The sequence below is a fragment of the Apostichopus japonicus genome, chromosome 19, assembly GCF_037975245.1.
Source record: "Apostichopus japonicus isolate 1M-3 chromosome 19, ASM3797524v1, whole genome shotgun sequence".
Lineage (NCBI taxonomy): Eukaryota > Metazoa > Echinodermata > Holothuroidea > Aspidochirotida > Stichopodidae > Apostichopus > Apostichopus japonicus.
In genome coordinates this window covers 22,756,966-22,781,973 of record NC_092579.1, presented here as the reverse complement: position 1 = coordinate 22,781,973, position 25,008 = coordinate 22,756,966, and the positions used below count along the sequence as shown (strand labels likewise).

Below are 25,008 nucleotides of genomic sequence, written 5' to 3'. Positions count from 1 at the left end.
AAATACATTTCCTTCTGTGCTATAAAATTATTCAGGTATCGATCCACATAAGCCAAACGAAAGTCACATTACATCATATGCAAGATTTGTACTTTTCACCAAATTTACATAATCTAACTACATATGCAAAACAGTTATGCAAATTTCAGGGGTCTCACCTGTTCACATATGAAAGCCACTTTGGTTCCGTTGCTGTTTATTTTAGCCATCAGTATAACCCCTATCTTGGGTATCAGATCAGCCATATTCCTTGGATTGCCATGTAATTTCGCTTCCCTTTTTTAATTGACCAAAAGAATAGAGAAGCTTCTTTAAACAAAAACCATTTAAAACATTTAAAAAAAAATGTGTAGGCACCTCTTGCACAAGAGAATGATTACTGCTTTCAAAATTGCAAACGGTTGATTGGATCAAAGCCATAAATTTAGAAAAGTGGAGCATAGTTGTCTGGGAGATCCTATGTTATAGCCTTGACCAGTGAAAGTAACATGGATTCCATAAAGGAGCGTTCCACTGTTCTTTCATTTAAACTGGTCTTCCAAGCTACTCCAGAAATGGTCAAATTTGCATGTAATTTTTTCTGCCGCAAAAAAAAAAAAAAAAATTGGTGGTTGGTTTGAAGTATTAAAGTCACATGAGATGTTTAAGACCTCAAAACAAGCCTCCTGTTACAGAACAAACACTAACAAAACAATACAAAAATTCATAGCATCAGCTTTTTCTAGCAGTGTGATTGTGTGAGAGTCCAGCACATCTGTGTCTAAGCCCCAGTCCTTGATTCCCGGTATCTGATTCTAATTCTGTCAACCTGTCATTAAAACCGTTGCCAGGTAACCTTGATCGTCTGCAGCCAAATAAACAACATTTTCAGACAAAACCTGAATAATTTCTCAATGAAAGTCCAAGTTCAAGTCCATGAAACCTGATCTAGAGTCCAAACTTTGAGTGCCAGAAAAACACTGTTATCTAGGGTATTTTCGTCTTTAACACACTAAAATACAAAACTGTTAAAACTGCATTTTTTATTTTGTGATATTAGGTCCATAGGCATATTACCCAGCAGATCAAAACTTTTCTTGGTGAGAGAGACTCCAAACATATGTGCAAGAGCTCCAATGAACCTATCAGAGAGTTCAGTGAATTTTTTATATGTTGGGTACAGAAATGGAATTGGCAGCATTGAGCTAAATTAGTCTATACTTTAGATTAGTTTGACAGGTGGCAGCTCCTTTGTGGACTTATGTAACATACTAAAACATGGTAAAATAACAGAATTTCCCACAAAATATTCAGTGATTTTCACATAAATTCTTTTCAAAGACACATTGAACATACCTTCGTGAAATATCAAAAACTTTAATCATATGACAACTTGTAGCTACAGCCAGAAATTTCTCGCAAGCATCGAAACAAATGGGCTCTCCGTCTTGCTCTGTAAGCGTGATAAGTTGCTTCACAGTTCCCTGTAAGATGACAAAGATTTTCCACAAAAATAAAAAAAAATATTACATAATTTTTTCAAGAGAGAAGGAAAGGAGAAGAAAACAGGATGAAAGGGATAGAAAAGTTTTTGATTTTCAAGATTTTAAGGAGATTGATAACATAAAGTCGATGTACTTTTTACCAAATATTTTTATTTTTCAAAAAGAAAAATGAAACCACCAATGGGTCTAATAAACAATATTTACATGAGAAAATAAAGGAGATGTTGACACAAGCCAAAATATAGCTATTTGTTCATTCTCAATTAGTACTACGGAAATACTGTTGATAAGCAGGTTCGCAGTGCCAACCAATACCTTGGTATCATCCTTCTAATTTTGCACTCAGCACTACTTGAGAAACAAATTAGATTGCAAAAGCCACTTTCACATACATATAAATTAATGAAAGAAAAACAGAACCTCTGTACCCCAGAAGTTATTTCGGATACGCTTGACAATGTTGGACGGTATATCTGGATACTCTATGCAAATGCAGACTGCTCAAGGTATCATGTCCACAAGGTTTTCAGGCAGCGGTCTTCATGATAGCAAAATGCTATAGGATGTGGACTTGACCGACTATGCCCAAAAATTTCCCAGCAATTTATGTTAAGCAATGAACTTTCTGGCCACCAGAAAAATCCCTTTAATGCAAACAAAACAAGGAGGTTTATAATACAAACTTGTCTGATCCACTACTTATGACAAGCGATAGCATTCGTAGTTATGGAATTAAGCGTCATCAAACGACATGTTAAATGTTCCAAGCACCAGCGCTACTGACCTGAAAGTTCCTAACTTGTATCTTGCCAGGTTCTGTCGTATACACACTCTGTTCATGGACCACCACCAATGGAGATTCTGTTACGAATGTACCTGAAACCCAATCCGAGATGAAATATTAAATGACATGTCTTGTACTTGTTGCTTGTCTAAGAAATCTTATAATTGGAAAATATTTGCAAAATATAACAGCAGCTGATCGTGTTATAACCAAAAAGTCAATTACACTGCTTCCAACATATGCCACCATATTCACTCACGTAATAAGTTCACTCACGTTATAAGTTCAATTTCATATGGACATTTCCAATCCTGTTTTGCTCACACAAAAATGGTGAAATTTTGCCCATTACTAGTCTATAGAATTCTCTCACTCACATTTTACGCCTGGCAGTCAGATATGTAACTACGTAGTCCCAACCGGTGGGAGGGAACATGCCCTTTCACTTTTAAAGTCCCTTCACACCACCCAATCCTGAACAAAGAGTAACCAATAATAAATATTTTTACCTGCAGCACGAATGGTATTGCCTATTTCATAAATCACAGCCTTCTTTCCATTCCAAATGGCCAGATTGTCCTATAAAAATGAAAACAAAAGTCGAAAGCAAAATTCACGAGAATTTAGATGGTAAAAAAAAAATGAAACTAACATTACAGATAGGCTATATGTATGGCTGTTTTATCTAAAAAAAATCATTGATTATAAACACTTCCATAAAGTTCATAGCAAATTGAAAGACTGGACAAAATCCTTTGGGAAGCTATTAAACACGTCTCGAGAATAGAAACGGATAAAGTGCCAAAAGAGGAACATATATTATTAAACCCCAAGGTCAGAACATAGTTGTCCAGCGTGCATGGTCAACATCGACAATATGACTTTAAATTTAGTTGAGTATGTTGGTCATCTTCCTCTTCTTCTATTTGTTCGTTCTTTTCGTGCGTTTAAGGACATAATGATCTCACAATGATTGCACAATAAAGCTTCAAGAGGCGATTGTTTGTCAATATAAAAGACGTCAAAACCTTATCATCATTTCTAGGCTTCGTAAGTTATCGGTTGCAGATAGTGTGTTGTGATCGGTGGTGAGGATTTGGTCAAAGGTTACATAAGATATATTCAATGCACACACACACACCCACATACATGTCCAATGTAAAGTCAAAAAGAGAGAGAAAATACAAAAACAAAGACTCCCTACTACCAGGGACAGCTCTAGAATTACCACTGGTCGTCAGGTATTAAAAAGGGGTTGGCAAAAATGATAAAGGCAAAATGACAGAGCAAAGAGGGAGAGAAGGAGGAAACAATGAAACAAGGAGAGGGAAAATTTTACAGACTTATCTTTAAATAAACAGTTGTTTACATCAACTAAACATGTATGACATAACTGTACAATGCCCTCCGAAGTATAAAATGTATACACACATATTAACTGGGAACCAGGATTATAATGTAAACACAAATCCCTGCCTGGAAAGGGGTACAAGTACAAATGGGACATAAAGGGTATGAAGACTCGCACACAAGAAACGTCTCATGCTGGTAATCTGACCTAGTTTCGACTGAGGTGTAACAGAAGTGTTAGACACCACCATCGATCCCAGAAAATACACACACAGCTTGCTACCGTTGGTAATTGGACACTAGTGTACAGTCAATACATACAGCTATGGCCAATACCCACAACACAGTGTACATAGCAGTGATGGACATCTCAGGTCTAGATAAAAGATAACAAGGTATCACGTTTCATTACTGTCTGCATTTTGTAGTGACAAGAAGAAAACTTCACTTGCAAGCAACGGAAAGTTAACTTTTTCAGAGCGCGGCACACGGTTTGGGGCAAGTAATGCCTTTAAGGATAGCTACAGTCACAGACTGAAATTTTAAGGTTCTTTTAGTAAGGGATCATAAAAACAAGGAAAAAGTACAAAAACAAAACCAGCAGAAAAATAAGGAATAAACCAGCCCCAGCAGAAGACATCTATCAGTGATAGTGACCTTAGTTGGTAGAGTTACAGGTGGAAGTGGTTTGTCCTACCTTTGAGTTGGACACACCTACCTTTGAGTTGGCCACACCATGGACGTGTACATCTGTCTTTAACTCTAGATGGACTCCTTTAGTGAATAGATCCACGGACAAGTTAGCTGGTCCAGTCTGAACTACTGCCACCTTTTATAACAAAAGACAAAAAACCAAGAGTCAAAGTTAAACATTTTTTTGCTAGCAATGTAATGAAGGTGTTTAATTACTATGCTAGATGTTTGCAGAGATATCAGAGTAACTTCTTACACTTTTCTTTTCCTTAATTATGCATCTGTACCTGTTAAAAAAACAAGACCCCTGGATATTCAAATTTGTTTGCTTAGCGACCACAATTTTCACCTTCTTCTGCTTGGCGACAATCCAGTGATTGGTATTGTAGCATGGGAAAGGGGTATACAGGGAGGTGGTATCCCCTGCCCTTTCATCAAGTTTTATAAGATTAAGAGAAGTTGCAAAATGGTGATATTTTTCCAAAACATATTCAACTCTTTCCTCAAATACTTGCACTTTCTTTTTTCTCTCGTATTATTCAGCGACCCTGAAAAATGTTTTGGTGACCATAAAAAGGGTTGCAACCCCCTCTATGATAACCATGGGTCTACACTAATACCTTATATATTTTATAAAATGCAAAACATTATCCTCTCTAACTGGGAGTTGGCACTGAAAAAGAAACCTGAACTCAGACAATAAAAGCATAATTTTCTGGGAAAGGTATCATTTTGCAAGCCACACCCAGTACAAACTAGGACATTGAAATGAACACCACCATGATTCATATAATAATGTAACTCTAAAGATAACTTTTAACAGAAGTGAGAAGAATTGTTCTTCAGATGACAACTCACTTGAATTGACAATCTCAAATTATTTTCAAAGATTTACCTTCATTTCAGTTTTCAGTTTATTAGACTTTTATAGCCCTTTTAACATTCATATATTACTGACAGAGAATATTTTTTAGTTTGTTTAAAGCCTGAGAGAGTACACGTATCCGAAAACTCTCCTGATCAGCAGTTCTGTGTATTCCTCAAGTTGGACACAGACACACACATCTGCTGTCTCACCAATACTGACCTGCTGTCTCATACACACATCTGCTGTGTCACAATCTAACCTGCTGTCTCACACATACTGACCTGCTGTCTCATACACACTGACCTGCTGTCTCATACACACATCTGCTGTCTCATACACACATCCGCTGTCTCACACACACACTGACCTGCTGTCTCATACACACATCCGCTGTCTTACACTGACCTGCTGTCTCATGCACACTGACCTGCTGTCTCACAAGCACTGACCTGCTGTCTCACACACTGACCTGCTGTCTCATACACACATCTGCTGTCTCATACACACATCTGCTGTCTTACACTGACCTGCTGTCTCATACACACTGACCTGCTGTCTCACAAGCACTGACCTGCTGTCTTACACACACTGACCTGCTGTCTTACACATACAGACCTGTCTAATATCACACTGACCTGCTTTCTAATACATACTGACCTGCTGTCTCACACATACTGACCTGCTGTCTCACACACACTGACCTGCTGTCTCACACACAATGACCTGTCTCACACACACTGGCGTGCTGTCAAATTCACACTGTCTTTAAGTCTCATACACACTGTCTTACTTTCTCAGACACACTGACCTGCTGTCACACACACTGACCTGCTGTCTCATACACACTGACCTGCTGTCACACACACACGGATCTGCTGTCTCATACACACTGGCCTGCTGTCACACACACACTGACCTGCTGTCTAATACACACTGTCTTTAAGTCTCATACATACTGCCTTGCTGTCTCATACACTGACCTACTGTCACACACACAATGTATTGCTGTCTCATACAAACTGACCTGCTGTCTCAAACACACTGACCTGCTGTCTCATATGAGAGCTCATGATATGCTGGGAGAGGATGGAGACATTATCCAGTGTGTTGATGCAGAGTAGATCCCGACTGGTGCCCCACTTGATCTGAAGGATGTTTCCCTCCATCACTGAAGGCAGTTGAACCTTCCACTTGCTCTCGCCGTCCTGCCTCCTGGTGATGTGACTGGTAGAGGGGGCATACTTCCACATGGCGATATGACCCTGGTCTGTTCCAGCAGCTAGAATTCCTAAAACAAACAAAAAAGAGCAAAGATTCCTTCATGATACTTAATGACAAAAGTATAGACTTTTTACCCCACACTGTATTATTTTCTGACACCGGGCCAAAGAGGGCAGGGAGGGGGGGTGGGATGGGAGGAAGGGGAAAGTTTAATTGTCATCAATCATTATCAAGAGCTTTCAACAGAAAGACGAAGTGATCAGTCTACACTAAAATTGTAAATCACTGAGTCGATGAAAAAACACATTTGCTTACAAATGAAATTGTTTGCGAATTCTAATATTTTAGTCCATGATAGACACTGTAATGACAAACAGGATGGAGTGTCACCTCTAATCCTCGCCTTACAAGAACCCGAAGGGGTTATAACTACATCTTAATCCCTGGCACAGCAATGAAAACAGTGTCTTCCTGCAGTGAAGAAAAACTTGGTACAGGGAATGACTTAGTGTTCATATTTTGCTTAGTGTCCATATTTTGCAGATTTGAGGGCTCTGATATTTTTCTCTCATAAAGTACTATGTTTCCTATGTAAAAAAAAAAAAAACTGCTAATCATCAGGCTACCCGATAAGTTATTCCCCAGGGTATCACAAAGGTAATAATATCAAACTATTTTGCTTTGACGATGAATTATAAAAATTCAGAAATTTGAGGGGATAAGAGTAGTAATCCAAACAAGCTGAAAGTATCACACTACTATACATCTAAAATGGGGGAAAAAAAGAAAAAAAAAATTATTGCACAGCATTTTGGGGAATGATACTAGATAAATAATGCCCCTGCTCTCTCCTGCAGTCACAATCTCAAACATTAGTCTAAAGTTTGGATAGCCAACTTTCAAATTTCAAGAGACGATGAAAAATGTTGTTGAAGATATTGAAATATATCAGAGATGCTCTTATACATGCAGCAGCATACAGGTACAGAATAGAGTCTGAGGAAACAAAATTGATGGAATCGACTGAAATCCTACATTTGTACCTACAATGATCTCACTCAAACTATCTAGGCGGTCTTATTAGTTTGATCTCATAGCACTTTTATTTTGAGTACTGACATTTGCTTGGTTTTTATTTAGATTGGGTTCGACCTGGCAACCGAATGCTAAAACGCATTTGCTTTAAAACAAAAGATCTTTTGTTTATTTCCAGTCATTGTTGTTCTTCTCTGACCCCCTTACCTTTCTTCTCAGAGAAAGCCACACAGTTGATGCACTCCCCTGTCATGAAACCTTGCTTACTATCCAATCCAAGAATATAATTGTCATCTTTGTCCAAATCCCACATCCTGACAGAAAAAGTATAAGAGAAGCAAGGCGGGACGATTTAAATGTCTCGTACCAAAACAAAAGTTTGAAATAAAAAAAAATAGGTAAAACTGTATTTTAATGTATGCAAAATGTATGCAAATTTATGAAAGATAAATAAAAAAAAGTAAAGTTGAACGACACGCAAAATCTTTTATCCATGTACCTCACTTTCACATCCTTTTCCACATGAGCAAACGTGGACAGTTCATCAACACTCAGAGCCTATAAACCGCTGTGATGGAATGATCATTGCTTATAAGAGAAGGTTATAAATTTTACTTTTAGACACACCTCTGGATTTTGTTAGGCACTGTGTCAAGTTGGAGTACTAGTGACCAGTATTTGACTTTCATAGCATATTTGGGACCTATAATGATCTTTCAACATCGTTATTATAATTTGGCAGTGGCACTTGCCTTATCAAGCATTCTCCTGTGGCAGTTGCCAGTAGACCTTTTCCAGCCCAAACCATATCACAATCTGATTCAGAGACCTTGCCACTCAATTTCACCTGCCAAAGGAAAAAAAAGAGAGATGCATTCATCAAGTGATAAAGTTAGAAAATAAATTGACTTGGCATTTAATGGTATTAAGATAGTGGCTTTTAGGGATGATGAAAAGTGTGAGGGAGGGGTGGTAAGGGGGAGTGAGGAGCAAGGGTGAGAGGGGGGGGGAGATAGTATCCTGAAGAAAAAACAATTTTAGCAAACACTGTAGTACAGCATTAGCATAACTATAAATATTGTTCAGTAGATAACAGTCTATACCAGAGACTATGGGAAAGTATTGAGGCCTTTTGTATTATGGGCTGCAGTATTGTAAGCTACAGAGGAACAACTGGATGCACTAAATTACCGTCTCTTCCTGATGTATAGGATGGAGTATGGAAACAATTATGAAAGGGATATTCCAGTAGCTAAAGAGTAGATTGCTTAATAAAAGAGTTTAAAGTATAAATATCTCTCTGTCATCTCCCATAGCATTTTGTATGGCAAAGTTATGAATTTTTTTCCTTCAAATTTGGTGGTATTTTTATGAATTCATCTGGCAACAAGCAGAGTGAATGATGTCATCAGAGCACCTCTGCTGAATTTTTTTTTTCGTTTGTTCTTTTTAATATTTAACTCACTTAATCACCGAGGAAAATAATATTTCAAAATATCATTTTTATATAAAGAGGTGCATTTTGATGAAGATACAAATGCAGAGAACCCTTTGTAGCTAGGCAAAACATTCCAAATGTATCGGGTTTCAACAATAAATCAACATGAAGATTATAATAGGTAAGTAAAGCTCTCGAAGAACATAATCATAATAATAAAAATATAATTTATATTTTTTTACAATTTTTTAAAAGGAAACAAACCTTCATCATTTCAGTCAACTTGCCATCAGCAGAAACGCTGTATTGCGATAGCAACATCCCTTTAGTTATCACGACTAAGACATTTCTGTGCTCGTTGTACAACAGCTTCTTTACTTCACCCTGCACGGAGCCAACCTCCGAGAAAGATCCACTATCCTTAATAAAGTAAATTCGTCCTGAAATCATAAAAAAACAAACATTGATGAAAACCAAAAATAGTGTGAATTCTTACAAGCCAAATTCCTAAGTGTCATTAGATGAAGAATATGCATTGTTTTTTGATCATGAAAATTGGCAAAGTTTTGCAAATGACCTTACAGGTTGTATCCCTGAAAATCAAAAGAAGGAAAGAAATTGGATTTTTGAGTACCATGAAAGCTACGGCAAAATATGACAAATGCGTCCGCTTTCAAGATTATGTAGAAGAAATTTATAGTAAAAAGTAAAGTAATGGTTTTGAAGCAATTTTGTAACGAGACACCACCACAAATTCACACGTTTAAATGTCTTGCATTTCCTGAGGTATGGAATAGTTTTCAGACAATTTTAACTTTACACTGCATCCAGAGTGAAAACAAGACATTGAGACGGAGTGTCAAACATTTTTTATACTCTTAGCAATTTTGGCACAGTTCCTTTGAAGACTGTTTCAGCAGATGCCATTACATTCCCATACATTTCATTGTCTCTCTAACTAAAGCATGATCTCGTCAAATCTATTTTCCTTCAAACAATCATATCTTGAGTGAGAATACAAGACACTGAGATGGGATTCTCATTTAACAGGGTGGAGTTTTTTTTTCCCTGACGGCCTATTTATATATCAAAGTGTCACACCGTCTACAGATTTGACACAATCCCTTCCGCTTCGAGCTGGCATATATAGAAATCAAGAGAAATGGATGAGGAACAGAAGCAAATTAAGAAGAGAAGGAAAGAAAAATGAGAAACAAAAGTCAGAAATTAATTAATTACCTTCCGAACCACCGACAAAGCAGGAGTTGCCATCTCCGCTGAGACCTAGCACGCTGGATTTGGCCGGAGAAGGATCTCTCCTCCAGGAGAACATATCTAGCGCTTTCTCATCTCCTCTCACCGCTGCTCTAGCTAGGGCTTTCATCTCCCTTTTTAAAAAGAAAGAAATCATTATTGAATGTTGAGTTTTATAAGTTGGAGTTAAAATGGCATTTTGGTAAATCAGAAAGACATGGGAGTTGGACTGAAGAAGCAGTTGATGTGGTCCTAAAATCTAAGCATTTGCCAGAGTGCAAACATGTAGTTTTATTTCATTTGTTAGTTATAAGATGGTGGCGAGATTTCCAAATGATTTGAAACATGGTTCATGACTAGCAGCTCAAGTCATAATTGTCATGTAATCTCCTCAAGACCATATGTCCAGGACAGACAAGAAGGTCGGGGGTGGGGGCCATGGAAGGGGGAATGTTATCTGTACTACAGCACCAGATTTTGTAAAAGGCCTGAATAAACATGGAAGGGTCTCATAAAATATGAAATAGAGGATAAAATATTCTTATTTTCTTAATATACTTAAGGAAGACATGAAAGGACATGAGAAGATGGGGGGGGGGGGGGGTCCAAAGACAAACTAGTACTCAGGGCTCAATCTTGGTCTCCTAACCACTGGATGTGTCTTCCATTTTGATTTCATGTCAGTGGCCACCCTACCAACACCACCACCACCATATATAACCATTTCTGCTACTTTCCCATTAATACACCAGGCAGAAATTTTAATCTGGAATAATGAAATGACCCAAAAGAGATAAAATGATAATTTGAGAGATATCTCACTCTGCTTTCTGTGTATCCTGTCCTGGAGGAAAGATGCACTGTGCTGGGATCTGTTGAGACTCTTGCTGACAAGCAGGCATCGGTTGAGTACGGCCACGGTTGTCGGTCTTCCATAAGAGCAGTAAGCCACTCTGTTCACAAGAAGAAAGAGATATATGTCATGAAAAATTGAGAGTTGTTTTCAAATCAATAGGCCATCATATGTAAATAAAGACATCTTTCAATTTCAGGTTCTGGATATCAATTTACTGTTTATGCAATAACAACAAAAAATCAGTTAAACTGGATTCTAAAACAGGCAGGTGCCAACTTTTTGGGCTATTTGCTGGCAAAATGCCAATGCGGAAATAAAAGAGACTGGCAATTTTGTACCAGAAGACAAATTGAACTTAAACACATGGTAAGTTGGTTTAACAATCCTATCAAAAAACTCACCATGATTTCCATATCTAACAAATAAGCCCTTTATTACTACTTATTATCAACAAATATGAATTGGGCTGCTCTCAAAAAACCTGTACAGAAACTGATGTGTAGTCTAATTCAGGATATGCCATTGAGAACTTGATTTTAGCCAGTATATTTTTTTAAAGTACTGACAAACTTTAGCGAGAGGCTAAAATTGGGAACTTCTAGGCCTGACAGGTGAAAGCTACACTGGGAACCTGTTCAAAAATAGATGGCAAAATTCTGTCCATAAATTTTTTCAAGCCAAGTACTGATTTCAAAACACTGGTTTGAAGAACCTAATGTTTACAAATCAAAGGGGATTAATTCAGTATCTTTCATATCAATGGAAGAGCGGCTAAGAGAAGCAGTAGTACGATATAATATTCTCTCTATTTTATTAGTTATATTGTCTTTTATTCCTGTAAATGTACCTTGTCGCCAGAGAGTAGCCGTTGTCCGTTCATGCTCCACTGCAGTAAGCACACGTCAGCTTTGTGGATCTTGGCTGCTTCGTAGAGTTCTTTATCCTGCTGGTTCCATATCAATATCTCTCCGCTGTTCCAACCGACCGCCAATATCGGTTTGGTGGGGTGCCACGAGAGAGAATGGGAGAAACAGGACCGTTGCATTGCAGCATTAGGAATGGGTTCACCCTAGAGGAGAGAAAAAAAATTTGAGGGTGTGTGAGAAGTACAAAAAGACAACAGGGCTTTTAAATACCACGTCATGTACAGTAAATGATGGTTGCAAACTAAGCAAATATATATAAATATGTAATTGAAATTGAAGGGAGTTGGAAAATCCAGAATAGTGAAAAAAGTTCCAGCCTCCCACCGGGATTTGAACCCGGGCCTCCTGTTTTATATGCGGACACCCTAACCACCCTATCTAGGCTATGGATGCTGATTGTATGTGGACAGAGGTTTGAAAACCGGTAAGGAAGGTCTTAATATATATGTGTGTGAGTTGCGAAATAAATAGATAATGAACAACTTTAAAAGGAGACAGAAACCCAACCATAATTATTGGTTTATGTGATTGAGAATACTAGCATGGTAAAGTTTCCAAAATAACTAATCAACGTCTTATTCCATTAAGCATCTCTTCATAATTCAGTCACAATAAACATTTATACAGAAGAATAACATCCACTGTTACTTTACTGCATGGGCTAATCAGCATAGGCTCTTTACATCGCACATCTGGTTAACTTTTACATGCCCCAAAAATATGTCAAGACAAAACAACAAACAGAGAGAGAGAATAAGAACAGAAATCATGTTTGACATCTCCCTCAACTTTAAGGTTGTCTAATATTAAATGATACAAGATCTTGGAATTTTAACAAAATTGATCGATATTGATGATAATTACCTCATCATCATATAACTGGACAAATCCACCCCCTCCATCATTCCTTGATGCAACTGCCAATAGTGGATGTTCCTGATGCCAACAGATATCCAAATGACCCGAAGTATCCGGGGCTTGAACTTGATGGTCAAAAAAGATGGCCATTATTCTGAATTTTCACCTATAAATTAAACATAATAGGTCTCAGTTATTTGATTATGCAATAGAAATGAAAGCGTTACATTATCCACCTCTTGCAAGCTCAAAAAGCTGCCTCTGAAATTTTTCATTCTTGTACACAAAAACGTCCATTATCTACAGTATGGACATGAAAAAGACACTTCACAGAAATACAAGTTCCAACTCATCAAACAGCAGTGAAAGGATAAATTATACAATTTATCACATAGGCCTAGTACCCACATACTACTGTATGTCGGTAGAAGTAAAATACATCAGACATATGGCTTGTCAGAGTGCAGTTTTGCAACAAACAAACAAATTATCAGTAGCAATAAATACACATTGCAAGGAGATTCTTGAAGTTACTTTAATAGATATAAAATATTGTAAGTGCAAACATAGCCTTATGTAACTTGAAAAATGGGAAAGTCCCATGTTTCACCAGTGTGAATTCTCAATATAATATGTGAATGCTAAACATTACATTATAGTGTAAAAGTCTCTTAATAAAATTAAATCTTTAATGAAGTAAGGGATATGAAGTACAATTCCCAAATAATTTAGTTTGCAGCAACAACAAGAAAAATCTCAATGATGAGACTTGATTCCTGCAAAATGTTTGCAAATCTAAAACTCTCAATCCCATAGCTAAAGTACAGAGAATTAACAACATTAATTAATTTATCAACACAAGAATGACCCCCACTATGACTACACCTCCACAACAATGTGAAGACTTTGATTTAATGTTGCATCAATCTGTAATGTTGCATCATTCTCAAACTAAGACAAGGACAAATTGTTTCAAATTTAATGTGACTAAGCTGATTGAATTTCATAAATGTGATTCCAAATAGTAATTGATAGTTTATTGTTACTGCCAAATTAAATCTAGGCTGATGTAATGTTAGGCTAGGTAGCTCCCATAGTGAATGCCTAAGGCTAGTTAGTATTTAGTAAGGTCGTGTCTATTGGCACGTGCACGTGCCAATAACAACCGTTATTGTTACGTTGACGTACCAATAAGCATCGATATTCGCACGAACATGCTCGTGCTTATAGACAGTGACTTTACACACGAAGGCGTGCCAATAAGGATTGTTACTCGCACGAACGTGTATGTGGGTATAAGTAGGCATGTTAGCATGTAGTGATTAGAAAAGCACTGAGTAGGCGGGGAAGGTAAACCATGGCCCCAACCACAGTGTTGGGTGTGCACGGTCGATTTGCCCCCCCCCCCTCGCCCCCCACCTCAAGATTTTGGTCGATGAAAATTTGCTGATACTCAAAATAATGGTTATCTTTTTCAAAATCAATAGCCAAATCTGTAAAATATGAGAGAAATCAGAGATGTGATCAATTCTGGGAAAATTCAGAGAAATAATTACAGATTTTGTTGGAATATTTCAGAAGAGATTTGTTGCAAACGTTCTTAAAATGCATAAGGAATATGATGAATTTAATTCATCTAGTCGCTTGTTTGCTGCTTCAACGGTTTTGGAATTCTTTATTACAAAAATAGAAAAAGTATCCGCAGATATCCTTTGAACATAACCCTGGAAATCCACATAGTTATCAAATTCCTGTTCCATTGTCAAGCACTGCTGTGTTATTGTCCATCGATGTCCTGTTCATCCCTCCCGGCCAGCACATATCAGGACAGTTCATTGGTTACATCAACCACGAGCGCTGATTGGTCAAGTTACATGTGTGCTAATAGTCAATGTTATTCGCACGATTACGTTCGTGCGAATAGCCACAACGATTTAGTAATAGCCATGGCCCATATACTGTATGTGATTGGCTAACATAATAATAATGAGACTTATATAATATAGCGACAAATCAGTAGACAAAAGTCACTGCTCAAGGCGCTTTACAGAGAAAGCAGACATAAGCAGTGCCTAGCTTAGCCATCGTGAGTAAACCTGGATAAATGTTACATCACACGGTTGCTGTAATAAACATATACGACGAGCCTACATTATACTGCAGCGACAATCGAAAGTGCTGTCGCAGTCTACGTTGGGATAAATGTGTGAGAAATGCAATCAGACTAAAAGTTCGCAAATCTAGGCTACATGCAAATAGTATAAATAAGCGCATAGTTTGAAATTATTAAATGATATTTTTTATTTCAAAACTTTTCAGCGACGTCAAAATGCCACAGAAATGACAAGGCAAATGTTTTCGATATTCTCAGCAGAGATAGAAGCATATCTGTGGATAAAAACACAAAGTATGGTAAATTGTATTGCCTTTGAGGACCGCGACAACGAAGTTGTCAAGCAAACATCTTGAAGAATTCAGGCTCGTACAAATATAGTAGAAACTTCCTAATTTATTTATGCTAATAATTAACTAGATATCATATATTACATATATTAATATTTTAAACTTATAAAAACATTAATTTTAAACGAAATATATTTCATAGTATAATTTTATATATACGAAAATTAAACAAAATATATTTGCACTATATGTAGCAGCTGATTCACATGTAAACATGGACTTCGCTCTGATCGTCTGTACACACATGTAGGTCAGTCTATCCTCTAGGGGAAACTACTGTAGTACAGTCAACAGCTGAAGGTTTCAATCATTTATGTAAAGAATGTCTCATTCCAATATTATCAACGCCTTCGGCAAGGCAGACGTTTACCACAATTGTTTCAACCCAAATATCCTGAGGTCAGAGCACACATTTTAACGTACTGTATAATGTACCTGATTTGTTATACCCTCTTAAATTCTGTCAGCCAAACTTATGCCAAATAACTGACTTACACTACAGTATGTTTGTATAGTACTTGATGTAGCCTAGGCCTATGCAGTTAATGATATTGTGTTACTGGCATGGGGGCCGTGGGTGTACTGTTGGCCTATATGCACTGTATATTGCTTCGCTTCACACAACCTAGGTCCGCAAAATCCACAAATCGGTCATTTAAATCGACAATCAGAATCGGTCTTTGTAATAACCAATCAACCTAAATTAATTTGATTAATTCAACCAACTATTATATATTTTAAGAAAGTTTATCGACTCCTACGAACTTACAAGTAAAACTATTCAATCAACATGTACATTAAATACTGTGTATCTATTCCCCAACCTTGTCTTAACTACAATTCAGTCTATTCAGCAAACCGTCACATTTAAAGACGGTGTACCTATCCTTCTCCATTGATCAAAGAAAGTTTCACCTATACATTCCTGTGTAAAATCCATTCCTAAAATGTACCTATCTGCCATAGGTTTTTAGCCTTTCGGCCATGGCGGAATGGGTCAAAACCTATGGCGGAAAGGTATGGCGGTATGTACCTATGGCGGAATGGCACTGGAACCACTGGCATTACTTACACTGTACTACTAACTTCGGAGGTTGTTTTTTTCATTCGTTTTGTAATGTTTAATGATTAGATCATTTCTGTAATAGCCATAATATTCAGCATACATGTTACTGTACGAATGTTGCCATACTTTGTAAAGTACCAGAAAGCTAGTGTTAATCACACTATAAGTAATTTAAAAAAATCTTCAACACAATTAAGGAAAGCAGTTGGTGATGAAATTATAGTACAATTCCCATTTTGTTTTCTTTCTGACAGGGGGAAGGTTGCATTTGTGACTGGTGGTGGGTCAGGAATTTGCTACTCTATCTGTGAAGTTCTCATGAGGTATGTTTAAATATAAAATTAAGTACCAAGCGATAAAGTTATCTTTTTCAGATTAACTCTCTTACGTGGGACTGTCCAATTCACCAAACAGTGGGTATGGTAATTGCACAAGTATTCACAGATAGCTACTAAGATTTACACGAAGTACTTCCTGAACTTGGTTTTAATGATATCTTGCTGACATAGCTGAAGATAATTACAAAGATTTGGAACAATTTGTAATAAATAGCATGCTCACTTACTCTTTTGTAATTTATCAGCTACAATAACTCGCTAAGTTGCTGTGGTGTTAAATATGACCTTTGCACCTGATTTCAATTAGCATATATTATTATGTACTGGTGTACAGATAAAAATTGAACCTAACCTGATAACTGTGTTGACATGACAGAGTTCTGTTTGTTGAAAGTCCGGTCATATCTCAAGTTTCTTCACAATTTCCGTAAGTCGTGTTCTTTACTGATGTCGCTATTTTCAAAATTGAAACTCTTCATGTAGACATGGCTGTAAGACAGTTATCGCCAGCAGGAAGAAAGACCGACTGGAGAAGGTGAGTAGAGAGGGATGATTTATGATTAAAGGGAAACTCATTTCATAATTCCACTCGCATGTATGTGTGTCACGTAGTTCTGGGATCCGGTCAAGTGCCACAAAAACCTGCAAATTCCAAGTTTGTACATGCTCATACCATGCTACTGTGCAGTGTACATACCTCAGGAAAAGTACTTTGCTCTAAGCTTTCATATTTGGTGATTGATTGGTTTTACTTCATGGAATTAGGATATAGGTTACTAACACATCAGTTTCTCTCATATTATGTGAATGCAGAGAAAATATTTCTCTATGGGTGTTGGTAAGTTTCTCGGTAGTCATGTGGTCACACCTACAATTGCACTCTTCCCCATTAGCAGTTTAAATTACTAAAAAGCTTTGTTTTTACAGAGAGGTAAGAAGTAAGTAATTTCTACAATGAAGAGTGAAAATTATTGAGATGAGATCTTACTTTAAAGCCTCATTATGCATTCCATAATAAAGAAATTTTACTTTTAACCTTTGACCCCTCCCTAATGCAACACTCCTTTTTGGTTCTATCATGTAGTTATAATAATCACACAATCATTACAATGATGTACTTTATGCCAACATTTTGGCCCAATTTCAGACGACAATTGAATAAGCCATTATTTTGGCATGATTTGCGTTATTATATACTATACAATAGTACCAAAAACACTGCTGGGATTGAATGCGATCATTATATGCTTAAACCTGGAGAGAAGTTTCAGTGGTTCGGACATACCCAGAGTAGATGGTGTTATGATAGAACATCTACACAGTGACATTTATTTTTATTTTAATACATGTTTGGACCTAGGTTACCCATTTGCTGTCCTTGTAACATGAAAGGGGCTAGGTGTATGCCAGCTTTGTCTCTGTGGAGATTTGGAAAGAAAGTCTTGCTATTTCTAAAAAAATTATGTCTACCAAAACCAGAATATCAAATTAAAAACTGTTGGGTGTTTTTTTGTGTGTCCTATATGCATTTTCCTCCTCCAGTCTCTACAATTGTAGCATGTAAAGTTGTATTATTTTATATATGTTTTTGCTGTAGTAGGTAATCTTGTAATAATAAGTAATCTTGCTCTAGTAATCTGTGCCCAGTAGAATTAATAAACATTTAAATCGGGACAAAATTTGAAAATCATTTAATTATTTGTGTTCTTATGTAGGCAGCAGCAGAGTTGAGCAGGATTACATCTCAGGAGTGCTTGCCTGTGGTGTTGGATGTTAGAAAGGTACAGTGCAGTATGTTTTTGATTTTTACAATCTTCTTATTAAATTATATTAATTCTAAATTGTCATTATTGATCAAGTTGACCAATGGTTCAAGATTTACTTTCACTTTTCCGCCGATGTCACTTTTCATGGCTATCTCGTTCATTTCGCATTGCATCTTACCTGTCATAACGTGGCAGGGTTCGATGCGACTAACAGCATCTGTCATAGTTGTGGTAGAATGCTTCAAGCAAGGGCATAGCTAGATGTCTGTTATTATCCTTCTTCTTTTTTTTTGGGGGGGGGGGGAGGCCCGATGCTTTTCTTGTGTGACTGGGCAGAATGATTTGTTATAAAATTGAGATCATGTCCCATGTGTCGCCGGTTGTTTTATTTTGGACTATAGGACCTAGGTGGGCGTTGGGTTTAACAATGGTCAAAGGTTGGCATAGGTTAGGGATTAATAAAATATAATTAATTCACTAAATTAAAATTGGTTCAGTATGTTAATTGTCGTTGTCACAATAGTTTGACAAAACAACTGTTTTAGATTCTATACAAATACAAAACACCCCTATGTTATAGTGGAATATTCTGAGTGGGGCATGATCCAAAATTGTTTTTTTTTATTCATTGGTTGGGAGGGAGGAAGAGGGGTTGCAGTTGAATCCAGTTCTAGCCAATTATTTCTTTGCTCTCATAGAAAGTTCCAAATATATATTTATACACTTGATTTTGTATTATTCACATAGCCAACTGAAATAATGGCCGCGGTGGATGCAGCACTGAGCAGATTTGGCAAGATTGACTTTCTCATTAATGGTATGAAAGATACTTTGAGATACTTATTGCAGTAATTGATCTGTTATCTAACTTGTTGGATTGCTTCCCCAAGAACAGTTTCCTTCATTGAGACATTTAATTCCTTAAGCTTAAAATTTTAGAATATCAGTTAATGATACAATAATCATGCCTGGAATTTCACAATTTTAGCTACTCGCCAAAAAATGCCAATGCTTGAAAAATCTACTGGTATAAGAATTCAAGTTCTCATCAATATTTTCCTGAAAAACAGTACACATCAGGAACTGTACCAAGTACTCGAGACCAGCCATATAATATATATTGCATGTATATAAGCAGTAACATATAGTAGGGCTAACGTCAGAAATCATTCCGATTCTTTAACTGATGATTGTTAATCGATTAACCGTGTATTAGTTCTTAAAGTCTACTGACAGAAAATTGTCAGTGCCTTTTTCTTCTGCTTCTATCGGCAAACGAAAAAATCCACTGGCATTTAGCCAGTAAATAGCCTGATTTTCGAGGCCTGGGAATTGAAATAAAATCAAACTCAATTGTTGTACTTTGCTAGTTAAAAACTGCATGTAATTTGAATTGTTGTAGTTAGGGGCTGTACTGACATCAATTTAAACTTGATGTTTATTAGAAGCTGCTGAGTTTCTATAGTACATTCGCTTTTAGGAGCTGTAGAGATTTGGGAATATAATTCAATATTTAAGACTTGAAGCTAGAAAGTTTTTTAGGAGCTGCAGAGATTTGGAAATTATATTGTAATATTTAGGTCCTGAAGCTAGATTTAGGAGCTGCAGGTGCTTTCTATTGAAGTTGGGATATTTAGGAATGACAGGTTATTTCTATTGTATTTTGATTCTATTGTTTTATGATGAGAACTAAGAAGGGCAAGTAATTATTTCTATTGTATTTTGCTATTTAGGAATCACAGATCATCTCTATTGTAGTATGATGTCTTAGAGCCGTTGGTAGTCACTTACAGTACGTATCTCAGAGCTGCAGGTTATTTCAATGATATTTTGCTAGGAATGACTGGTTATTTCTATTGTCTTTTACTTAAAACTTAAAATGTTTTTTTTTTTTGTATCTCAGAAATGGCAGCTAACTTCTAATTCATTATTTAGGATATTTAGGAGCTGCAGGCTATATCAAGTGTATTTTGATATCTTCGCGATGCAGGTCATTTCTATAATATTTCAAAAAAATTGAAAAGCTGCAGGTAATTTCTGTATTAATTACCTTGATTTGTAGGAGCTGCAGGTAACTTCCTGTGTCCAGCCGCCAGTATGTCTTTCAATGCATTCAAGACAGTGATGGAAATTGATGCGCAGGGAACTTTCAATGTTACCAAAGTCGTCTTTGATAAATATATGAAGGTAGGATGTTACTTTTATCAAATGTATATTAATTTGACTTAAAGGGTGTGAAGACTCTAGCACAAAGAAACGTCTCGAATGAGGTGTAACAGAAGTGTTAGACACCACCATCGATCCCAGAAAATACACACACAGCTTGCTACCATTGGTAATTAGACACTAGTACACAGTCAGTACATGCAGCTACGGTCAATACCCACAACACAGTGTATATAGCAGCGTTGGACATCTCAGGTCTAGATAAAAGATAACAAGGTATCACGTTCATAGGCGTAGGAGCCCAATTTGATTTGGGGGGGCTGTAACGACTTGCCCGAAAAATTTAACCAATATTTTTAGCGCGCTTTCATCATGTTAATGTGCATATCATTTAGGGCATGTATCAGATATACATCTCGTGCCAATAACATACAACCATTTTCCGTGTTAATGCCCTTCCATATTGGTTAGAATTATTGGGGAAGTCGTTACAATAATAATGATAATAATAATATAAGTTTAACCATTGAAAAACACATTGCAAATTACTTTTTCTTTCAGTAGGTGCCCGAAAAATTCACAGCATATTGCGTGAATTTTCACAAAAATTTGTGGTTGGGGGGCTGCAGCCCCCCAGCCCCCCCGCCTCCTACGCCTATGATCACGTTTCATTACTGTCTGCAATTTTGTAGCGACACAATCAAAACGTTACTTGAAAGCAACTGAAAGTTAACTTTTTCAGATGGCCGCACACGGTTTGGGGCGAGTCTGCAATGCCTTTAATTACATCAAGGGTTAGTATCATCATTTGGCTGGGTATTGCTCCTAGTAATTAGTAAGATCAAGGGTATCCCGTTGGTAGACATTTGACATCAAATGTAGTATCGTCTAAGAGTACAATCAGAATAAATCACCGGATGTGAAGTTCTCAGCATTACACCTGACGGCGATTAGTTCAGTATATTCCCAGCCAACCATGAAAAGTGTACATGCCCTATAATTCCACAAGAACTTACCTTGATTAGATACATTAGGGTGGCCACTGACATGACTTCAAAATGGTGGATGGAGCAACGAATCAAGGAGATTGAACATATTTGTTGGTCAAGGCACACATGGTTCAAGTCATCTTGCTTGTGGGAAATCTTCCAGGTTATATATTTCACGATATTAATACTCAAAAATGTAAACACCTAAGTAAGTAAGTAAAATATTTCAATACAGTTAATACAAAGTTGGAAAACATGTAACTGTAATGAATTGTATGCACAGTGGTATGCATATCTGTTGATTCATATACGGAAGCCATTACAGTACATGTAGAAGAATATATATAGTATAAAAAATGTGTAGCCATAAAATATTCCTCATATATTGGACGTTGATTGCTTTAAGTTATTCTTAAAATCTTCATATGAGATATGTCGCACATTCATGCATCCGATATGAGAGGTAATGCCAGATGCAGACAGGTCTTTGAATTGCTGGACTGTCATGCTAAATGCTTGATGTCTGGCCATCCTACGATATTTAAGAGGCAATGCAGCTCATTTGTAATGTATTGGTAATGAGCTATTAACAGTCTCCAACCATCACCAACTCCCCCCCCCCCCCCGCCCTAATAAACTTTTAATTTGCAGGGTTCTGCCGGTCTGCCGGTTCTGCCGGTCGGGCCCGACCGGCACGCTGAATTACCGACCGCCACAATCTGCTTGACTGCGTGACTTTTCCGACCGGCACTTATTTTCGATAGGAACTCCAAAAAACAGCTCCATAGCCGGAGGGTTGAACGTACAGTAACACTGCAGTAATAAACGCTGTTCAAAGGTTCACTGCATGATATCGCGCAGTTGATCGGAGTTATTCACTAGTTTACTGTTTATTTGTACATGAAATTACACTCAGATTTTGTATTCACTACTCGATACATGAGAAGCAGTGTTAGTCGCTCAGTGTGTATATCATAACTGTCGTAAGTAACTGTCCCATCTAAAATTATCATCTCAGCCTGAATGATTTATTTAATAGGCACCACCGGCTGGTCTGTACTCTGGTGCTCCAGATATTTGTCCTAACTTTTTTCATTAATTATGAAAAATTCCAGACATAAGATCTCATTTCAAAGCTGTCTACATGTGGCTCAGAATACTCGGGAAGGGCCGTTTCCGGCCATCTGGAGGGTTTCCAAAACCCACAATTTTCTTGTAGGCTCCGCGCCAACCGATGGTGGCGCTCCGCTTAGATAGTCCTGCCGGCACTCAATCCACCCTGGGCAGAACCCTGAATTTGTGTATATAATTTATTTCATGACATTGGAATTCCTTTTCTCCAATTTTTGTTTGGCATCCACAGGATAATGGAGGAGTCATTGTCAACATCAGTGCAACCCTGCCGATTCGTGGAACCCCCTTTCAGGCTCACGCCAGTTCTGCAAAGGCCGCAATTGGTAATAAGACTTTGATTTTGATATGTCACTGATGTTATCCTCTGTGGGGTGAGGGTGGGGGCTGGGTTTCAGCTATCTTCAGCCTCCACAATACCATTTCATGCATCTTATTTCTCTTCCGTTTACTTTAGCCTCAAAACACTTGACTTTGTTTTTCCATAGATTTTTCTATAATGGTATCTCGATAGCATAGAGGAATGTGTCGGCAGTTACTGTGGTCTTTACATCACCAAATATATCAGGCATGCTGAGGCTTGGTTTAAAATAATTTAGCAGGAACAGATTAGTAGGCAACTGGTGGGTGTGACCTTATGAATATTCATAGATAAATGCTGCACTTGTCCAGGAGAAAACAATGTACATATACAGTATACATTTACAGCAACATAACATTTAGCTGAAAATTTTGCTGAAAGTTTTGGCTGACATTCAAAACTTTATAGTCATGAGACTCCCGATTTAGAAATTAAAACTACACTATTTTGTCTTGATCTGAAAGATTAAAATCTTCCCACTGAACCATCCTCTTTCCCTTCTTACTTGTTTTAAACTGATGTGATAATGTCGATCAAATTACATTTCAGTAAGAAAAGAAAAACAAAACCTAGAAGGAATACACTCCCTATGGTACAGTATACTTACAAATGCAAGCCTGTCCATCATCTTTCATGTCTTCTTGTTTTCCTGTTGTATTATCCTTGCAGACACACTCACTAAATGTCTCGCATCAGAGTGGGGTCAAATTGGTGTCAGAGTGGTAGGAGTTGCTCCCGGTCCAATAGCAGAAACGGAAGGAATGACTAGACTCGGTAAGTGACTGGTCCGGTCTACTAACAACTCTGTAATATACTTCATGAATGGCCATATATTCTACTGATTTGGGGAATAGTCCGGGGACGGTCCGTTAAATCCGGGAACATGTCCCCGGAAAATAGGGGACATCTCGTAACCTTAGTTTCAACCCAAATCGTCCCCGGTAAACAGTCTATTTATAAGTAAGGTTAATTATATATTACAGTGTACTCGAAAAAAGTGACTTATTATCATCAATATATTCTAATAATTTGGGGACAGTCCATTAAATCTGGGGACTGTCCTCGGAAGATCGGGGACATCATGTTACCTCAGTTTAAAACCCAAATTGTACCCGGTTAACAGTATAATTATACAAAGGGTTAATTGCATATTAATGGTGTACTCGAAAAAAGTGACTTATTTATCATCAAAGCTGCTGATGTACTTAATTCAATATTTACAGCTGGCAATATGCAGGAGGTCATCAGCCAGAACATACCTCTCTTGAAACTGGGCAACAAGTTGGACATTGCATATGCGGTCCTCTATTTACTGACACCGGTCGCCAGCTACATCACAGGTCACACCATGATCGTTGACGGCGGGGATTGGATGACCTCCAACCACACCTTCAGCATGATGACTGCTCGCCAATCAAAGCTATGAATATTCATGAGACATTTGTCAATGACCAGCCAGTTGGGACAATTTTCTGATGCTAATTACCTTGTGTCCTCCTGTGTTGTGCTTCAGAGCACTGGTACTGACAGTATGAACAGTACCAAACCCTTCATCTGATAGAAACATGATATTCATAACTGCTCAAAACTGTCGGTTTGAGTGTTTTGAAGCTGGACATGGAAGAACAGTATACAAAGAAAATTGTCCCAACTGGTTAGGGAATGACCATTTTATCTTTTATTATCAGTGATGTTGATATGAAAATGAATCACTGACCAAAAACTGCTCCCTTGCCTTCTCAAGAGCTTTAAAATTAGTATCATAGAGAAAATGACATCAGGGATTTAAGAATTTTATTAGTTATGCCAGTAGATCTATTCGATTTATGAGAGCTGCCAATGAGAGAGATCTGTATATCATTAATTGTGTGTGAAAATTTGTAAATTGAAAATGTTATGTTAGATTCAATGGTTGATTATGGTTCATTTGTAATTCCACGTAGAAGAGTTGAATATCTTTT

General features: G+C 37.3%; 2 protein-coding genes across 4 annotated transcripts in view; one reads left to right on the top strand and one right to left on the bottom strand.

Moving 5' to 3' along the window:
• LOC139960014 (intraflagellar transport protein 140 homolog) overlaps positions 1 to 17,011 on the bottom strand; it is a 44,032-nt gene extending 27,021 nt beyond the window's left edge. For 2 of the 3 annotated variants that reach the window (XM_071958012.1, XM_071958014.1), the window contains exons 1-14: positions 15,194 to 15,246; positions 12,774 to 12,933; positions 11,831 to 12,052; positions 10,950 to 11,080; positions 10,113 to 10,261; positions 9,138 to 9,313; positions 8,188 to 8,282; positions 7,643 to 7,749; positions 6,226 to 6,467; positions 4,337 to 4,447; positions 2,778 to 2,847; positions 2,269 to 2,360; positions 1,336 to 1,463; positions 159 to 276 (exon numbers count right to left, since the gene is read on the bottom strand). In XM_071958012.1, the coding sequence (XP_071814113.1) occupies positions 159 to 276; positions 1,336 to 1,463; positions 2,269 to 2,360; positions 2,778 to 2,847; positions 4,337 to 4,447; positions 6,226 to 6,467; positions 7,643 to 7,749; positions 8,188 to 8,282; positions 9,138 to 9,313; positions 10,113 to 10,261; positions 10,950 to 11,080; positions 11,831 to 12,052; positions 12,774 to 12,917 (1,785 nt within the window). In that variant the 5' untranslated portion in view covers positions 12,918 to 12,933; positions 15,194 to 15,246. Of the gene's footprint in view, positions 1 to 158; positions 277 to 1,335; positions 1,464 to 2,268; positions 2,361 to 2,777; positions 2,848 to 4,336; positions 4,448 to 6,225; positions 6,468 to 7,642; positions 7,750 to 8,187; positions 8,283 to 9,137; positions 9,314 to 10,112; positions 10,262 to 10,949; positions 11,081 to 11,830; positions 12,053 to 12,773; positions 12,934 to 15,193; positions 15,247 to 16,986 lie in introns of those variants that run through there. The other variant, XM_071958013.1, reaches the window with a different exon arrangement.
• LOC139960019 (peroxisomal 2,4-dienoyl-CoA reductase [(3E)-enoyl-CoA-producing]-like) lies at positions 15,478 to 24,793 on the top strand. The gene is made up of 9 exons (XM_071958023.1): positions 15,478 to 15,629; positions 16,551 to 16,619; positions 17,118 to 17,169; positions 18,350 to 18,415; positions 19,148 to 19,217; positions 20,463 to 20,587; positions 22,919 to 23,012; positions 23,717 to 23,821; positions 24,271 to 24,793. Exons 1-9 carry the CDS (start codon positions 15,553 to 15,555, stop codon positions 24,471 to 24,473), a joined length of 861 nt encoding a protein of 286 aa, XP_071814124.1. The 5' UTR covers positions 15,478 to 15,552; the 3' UTR covers positions 24,474 to 24,793.
• The last annotated feature ends 215 nt before the right edge of the window (positions 24,794 to 25,008 follow it).

What these genes read in the sequence shown, in the direction of transcription:
- LOC139960019 (XM_071958023.1), top strand. Translation starts at nt 15,553, where the DNA reads ATGTCTCATTCCAATATTATCAACGCCTTCGGCAAGGCAGACGTTTAC. An exon ending in TTCAACCCAAATATCCTGAG is followed by an intron (nt 15,630 to 16,550) that starts GTCAGAGCACAC and finishes TCTTTCTGACAG; the next exon opens with GGGGAAGGTTGCATTTGTGA. An exon ending in GGAAGGAATGACTAGACTCG is followed by an intron (nt 23,822 to 24,270) that starts GTAAGTGACTGG and finishes CAATATTTACAG; the next exon opens with CTGGCAATATGCAGGAGGTC.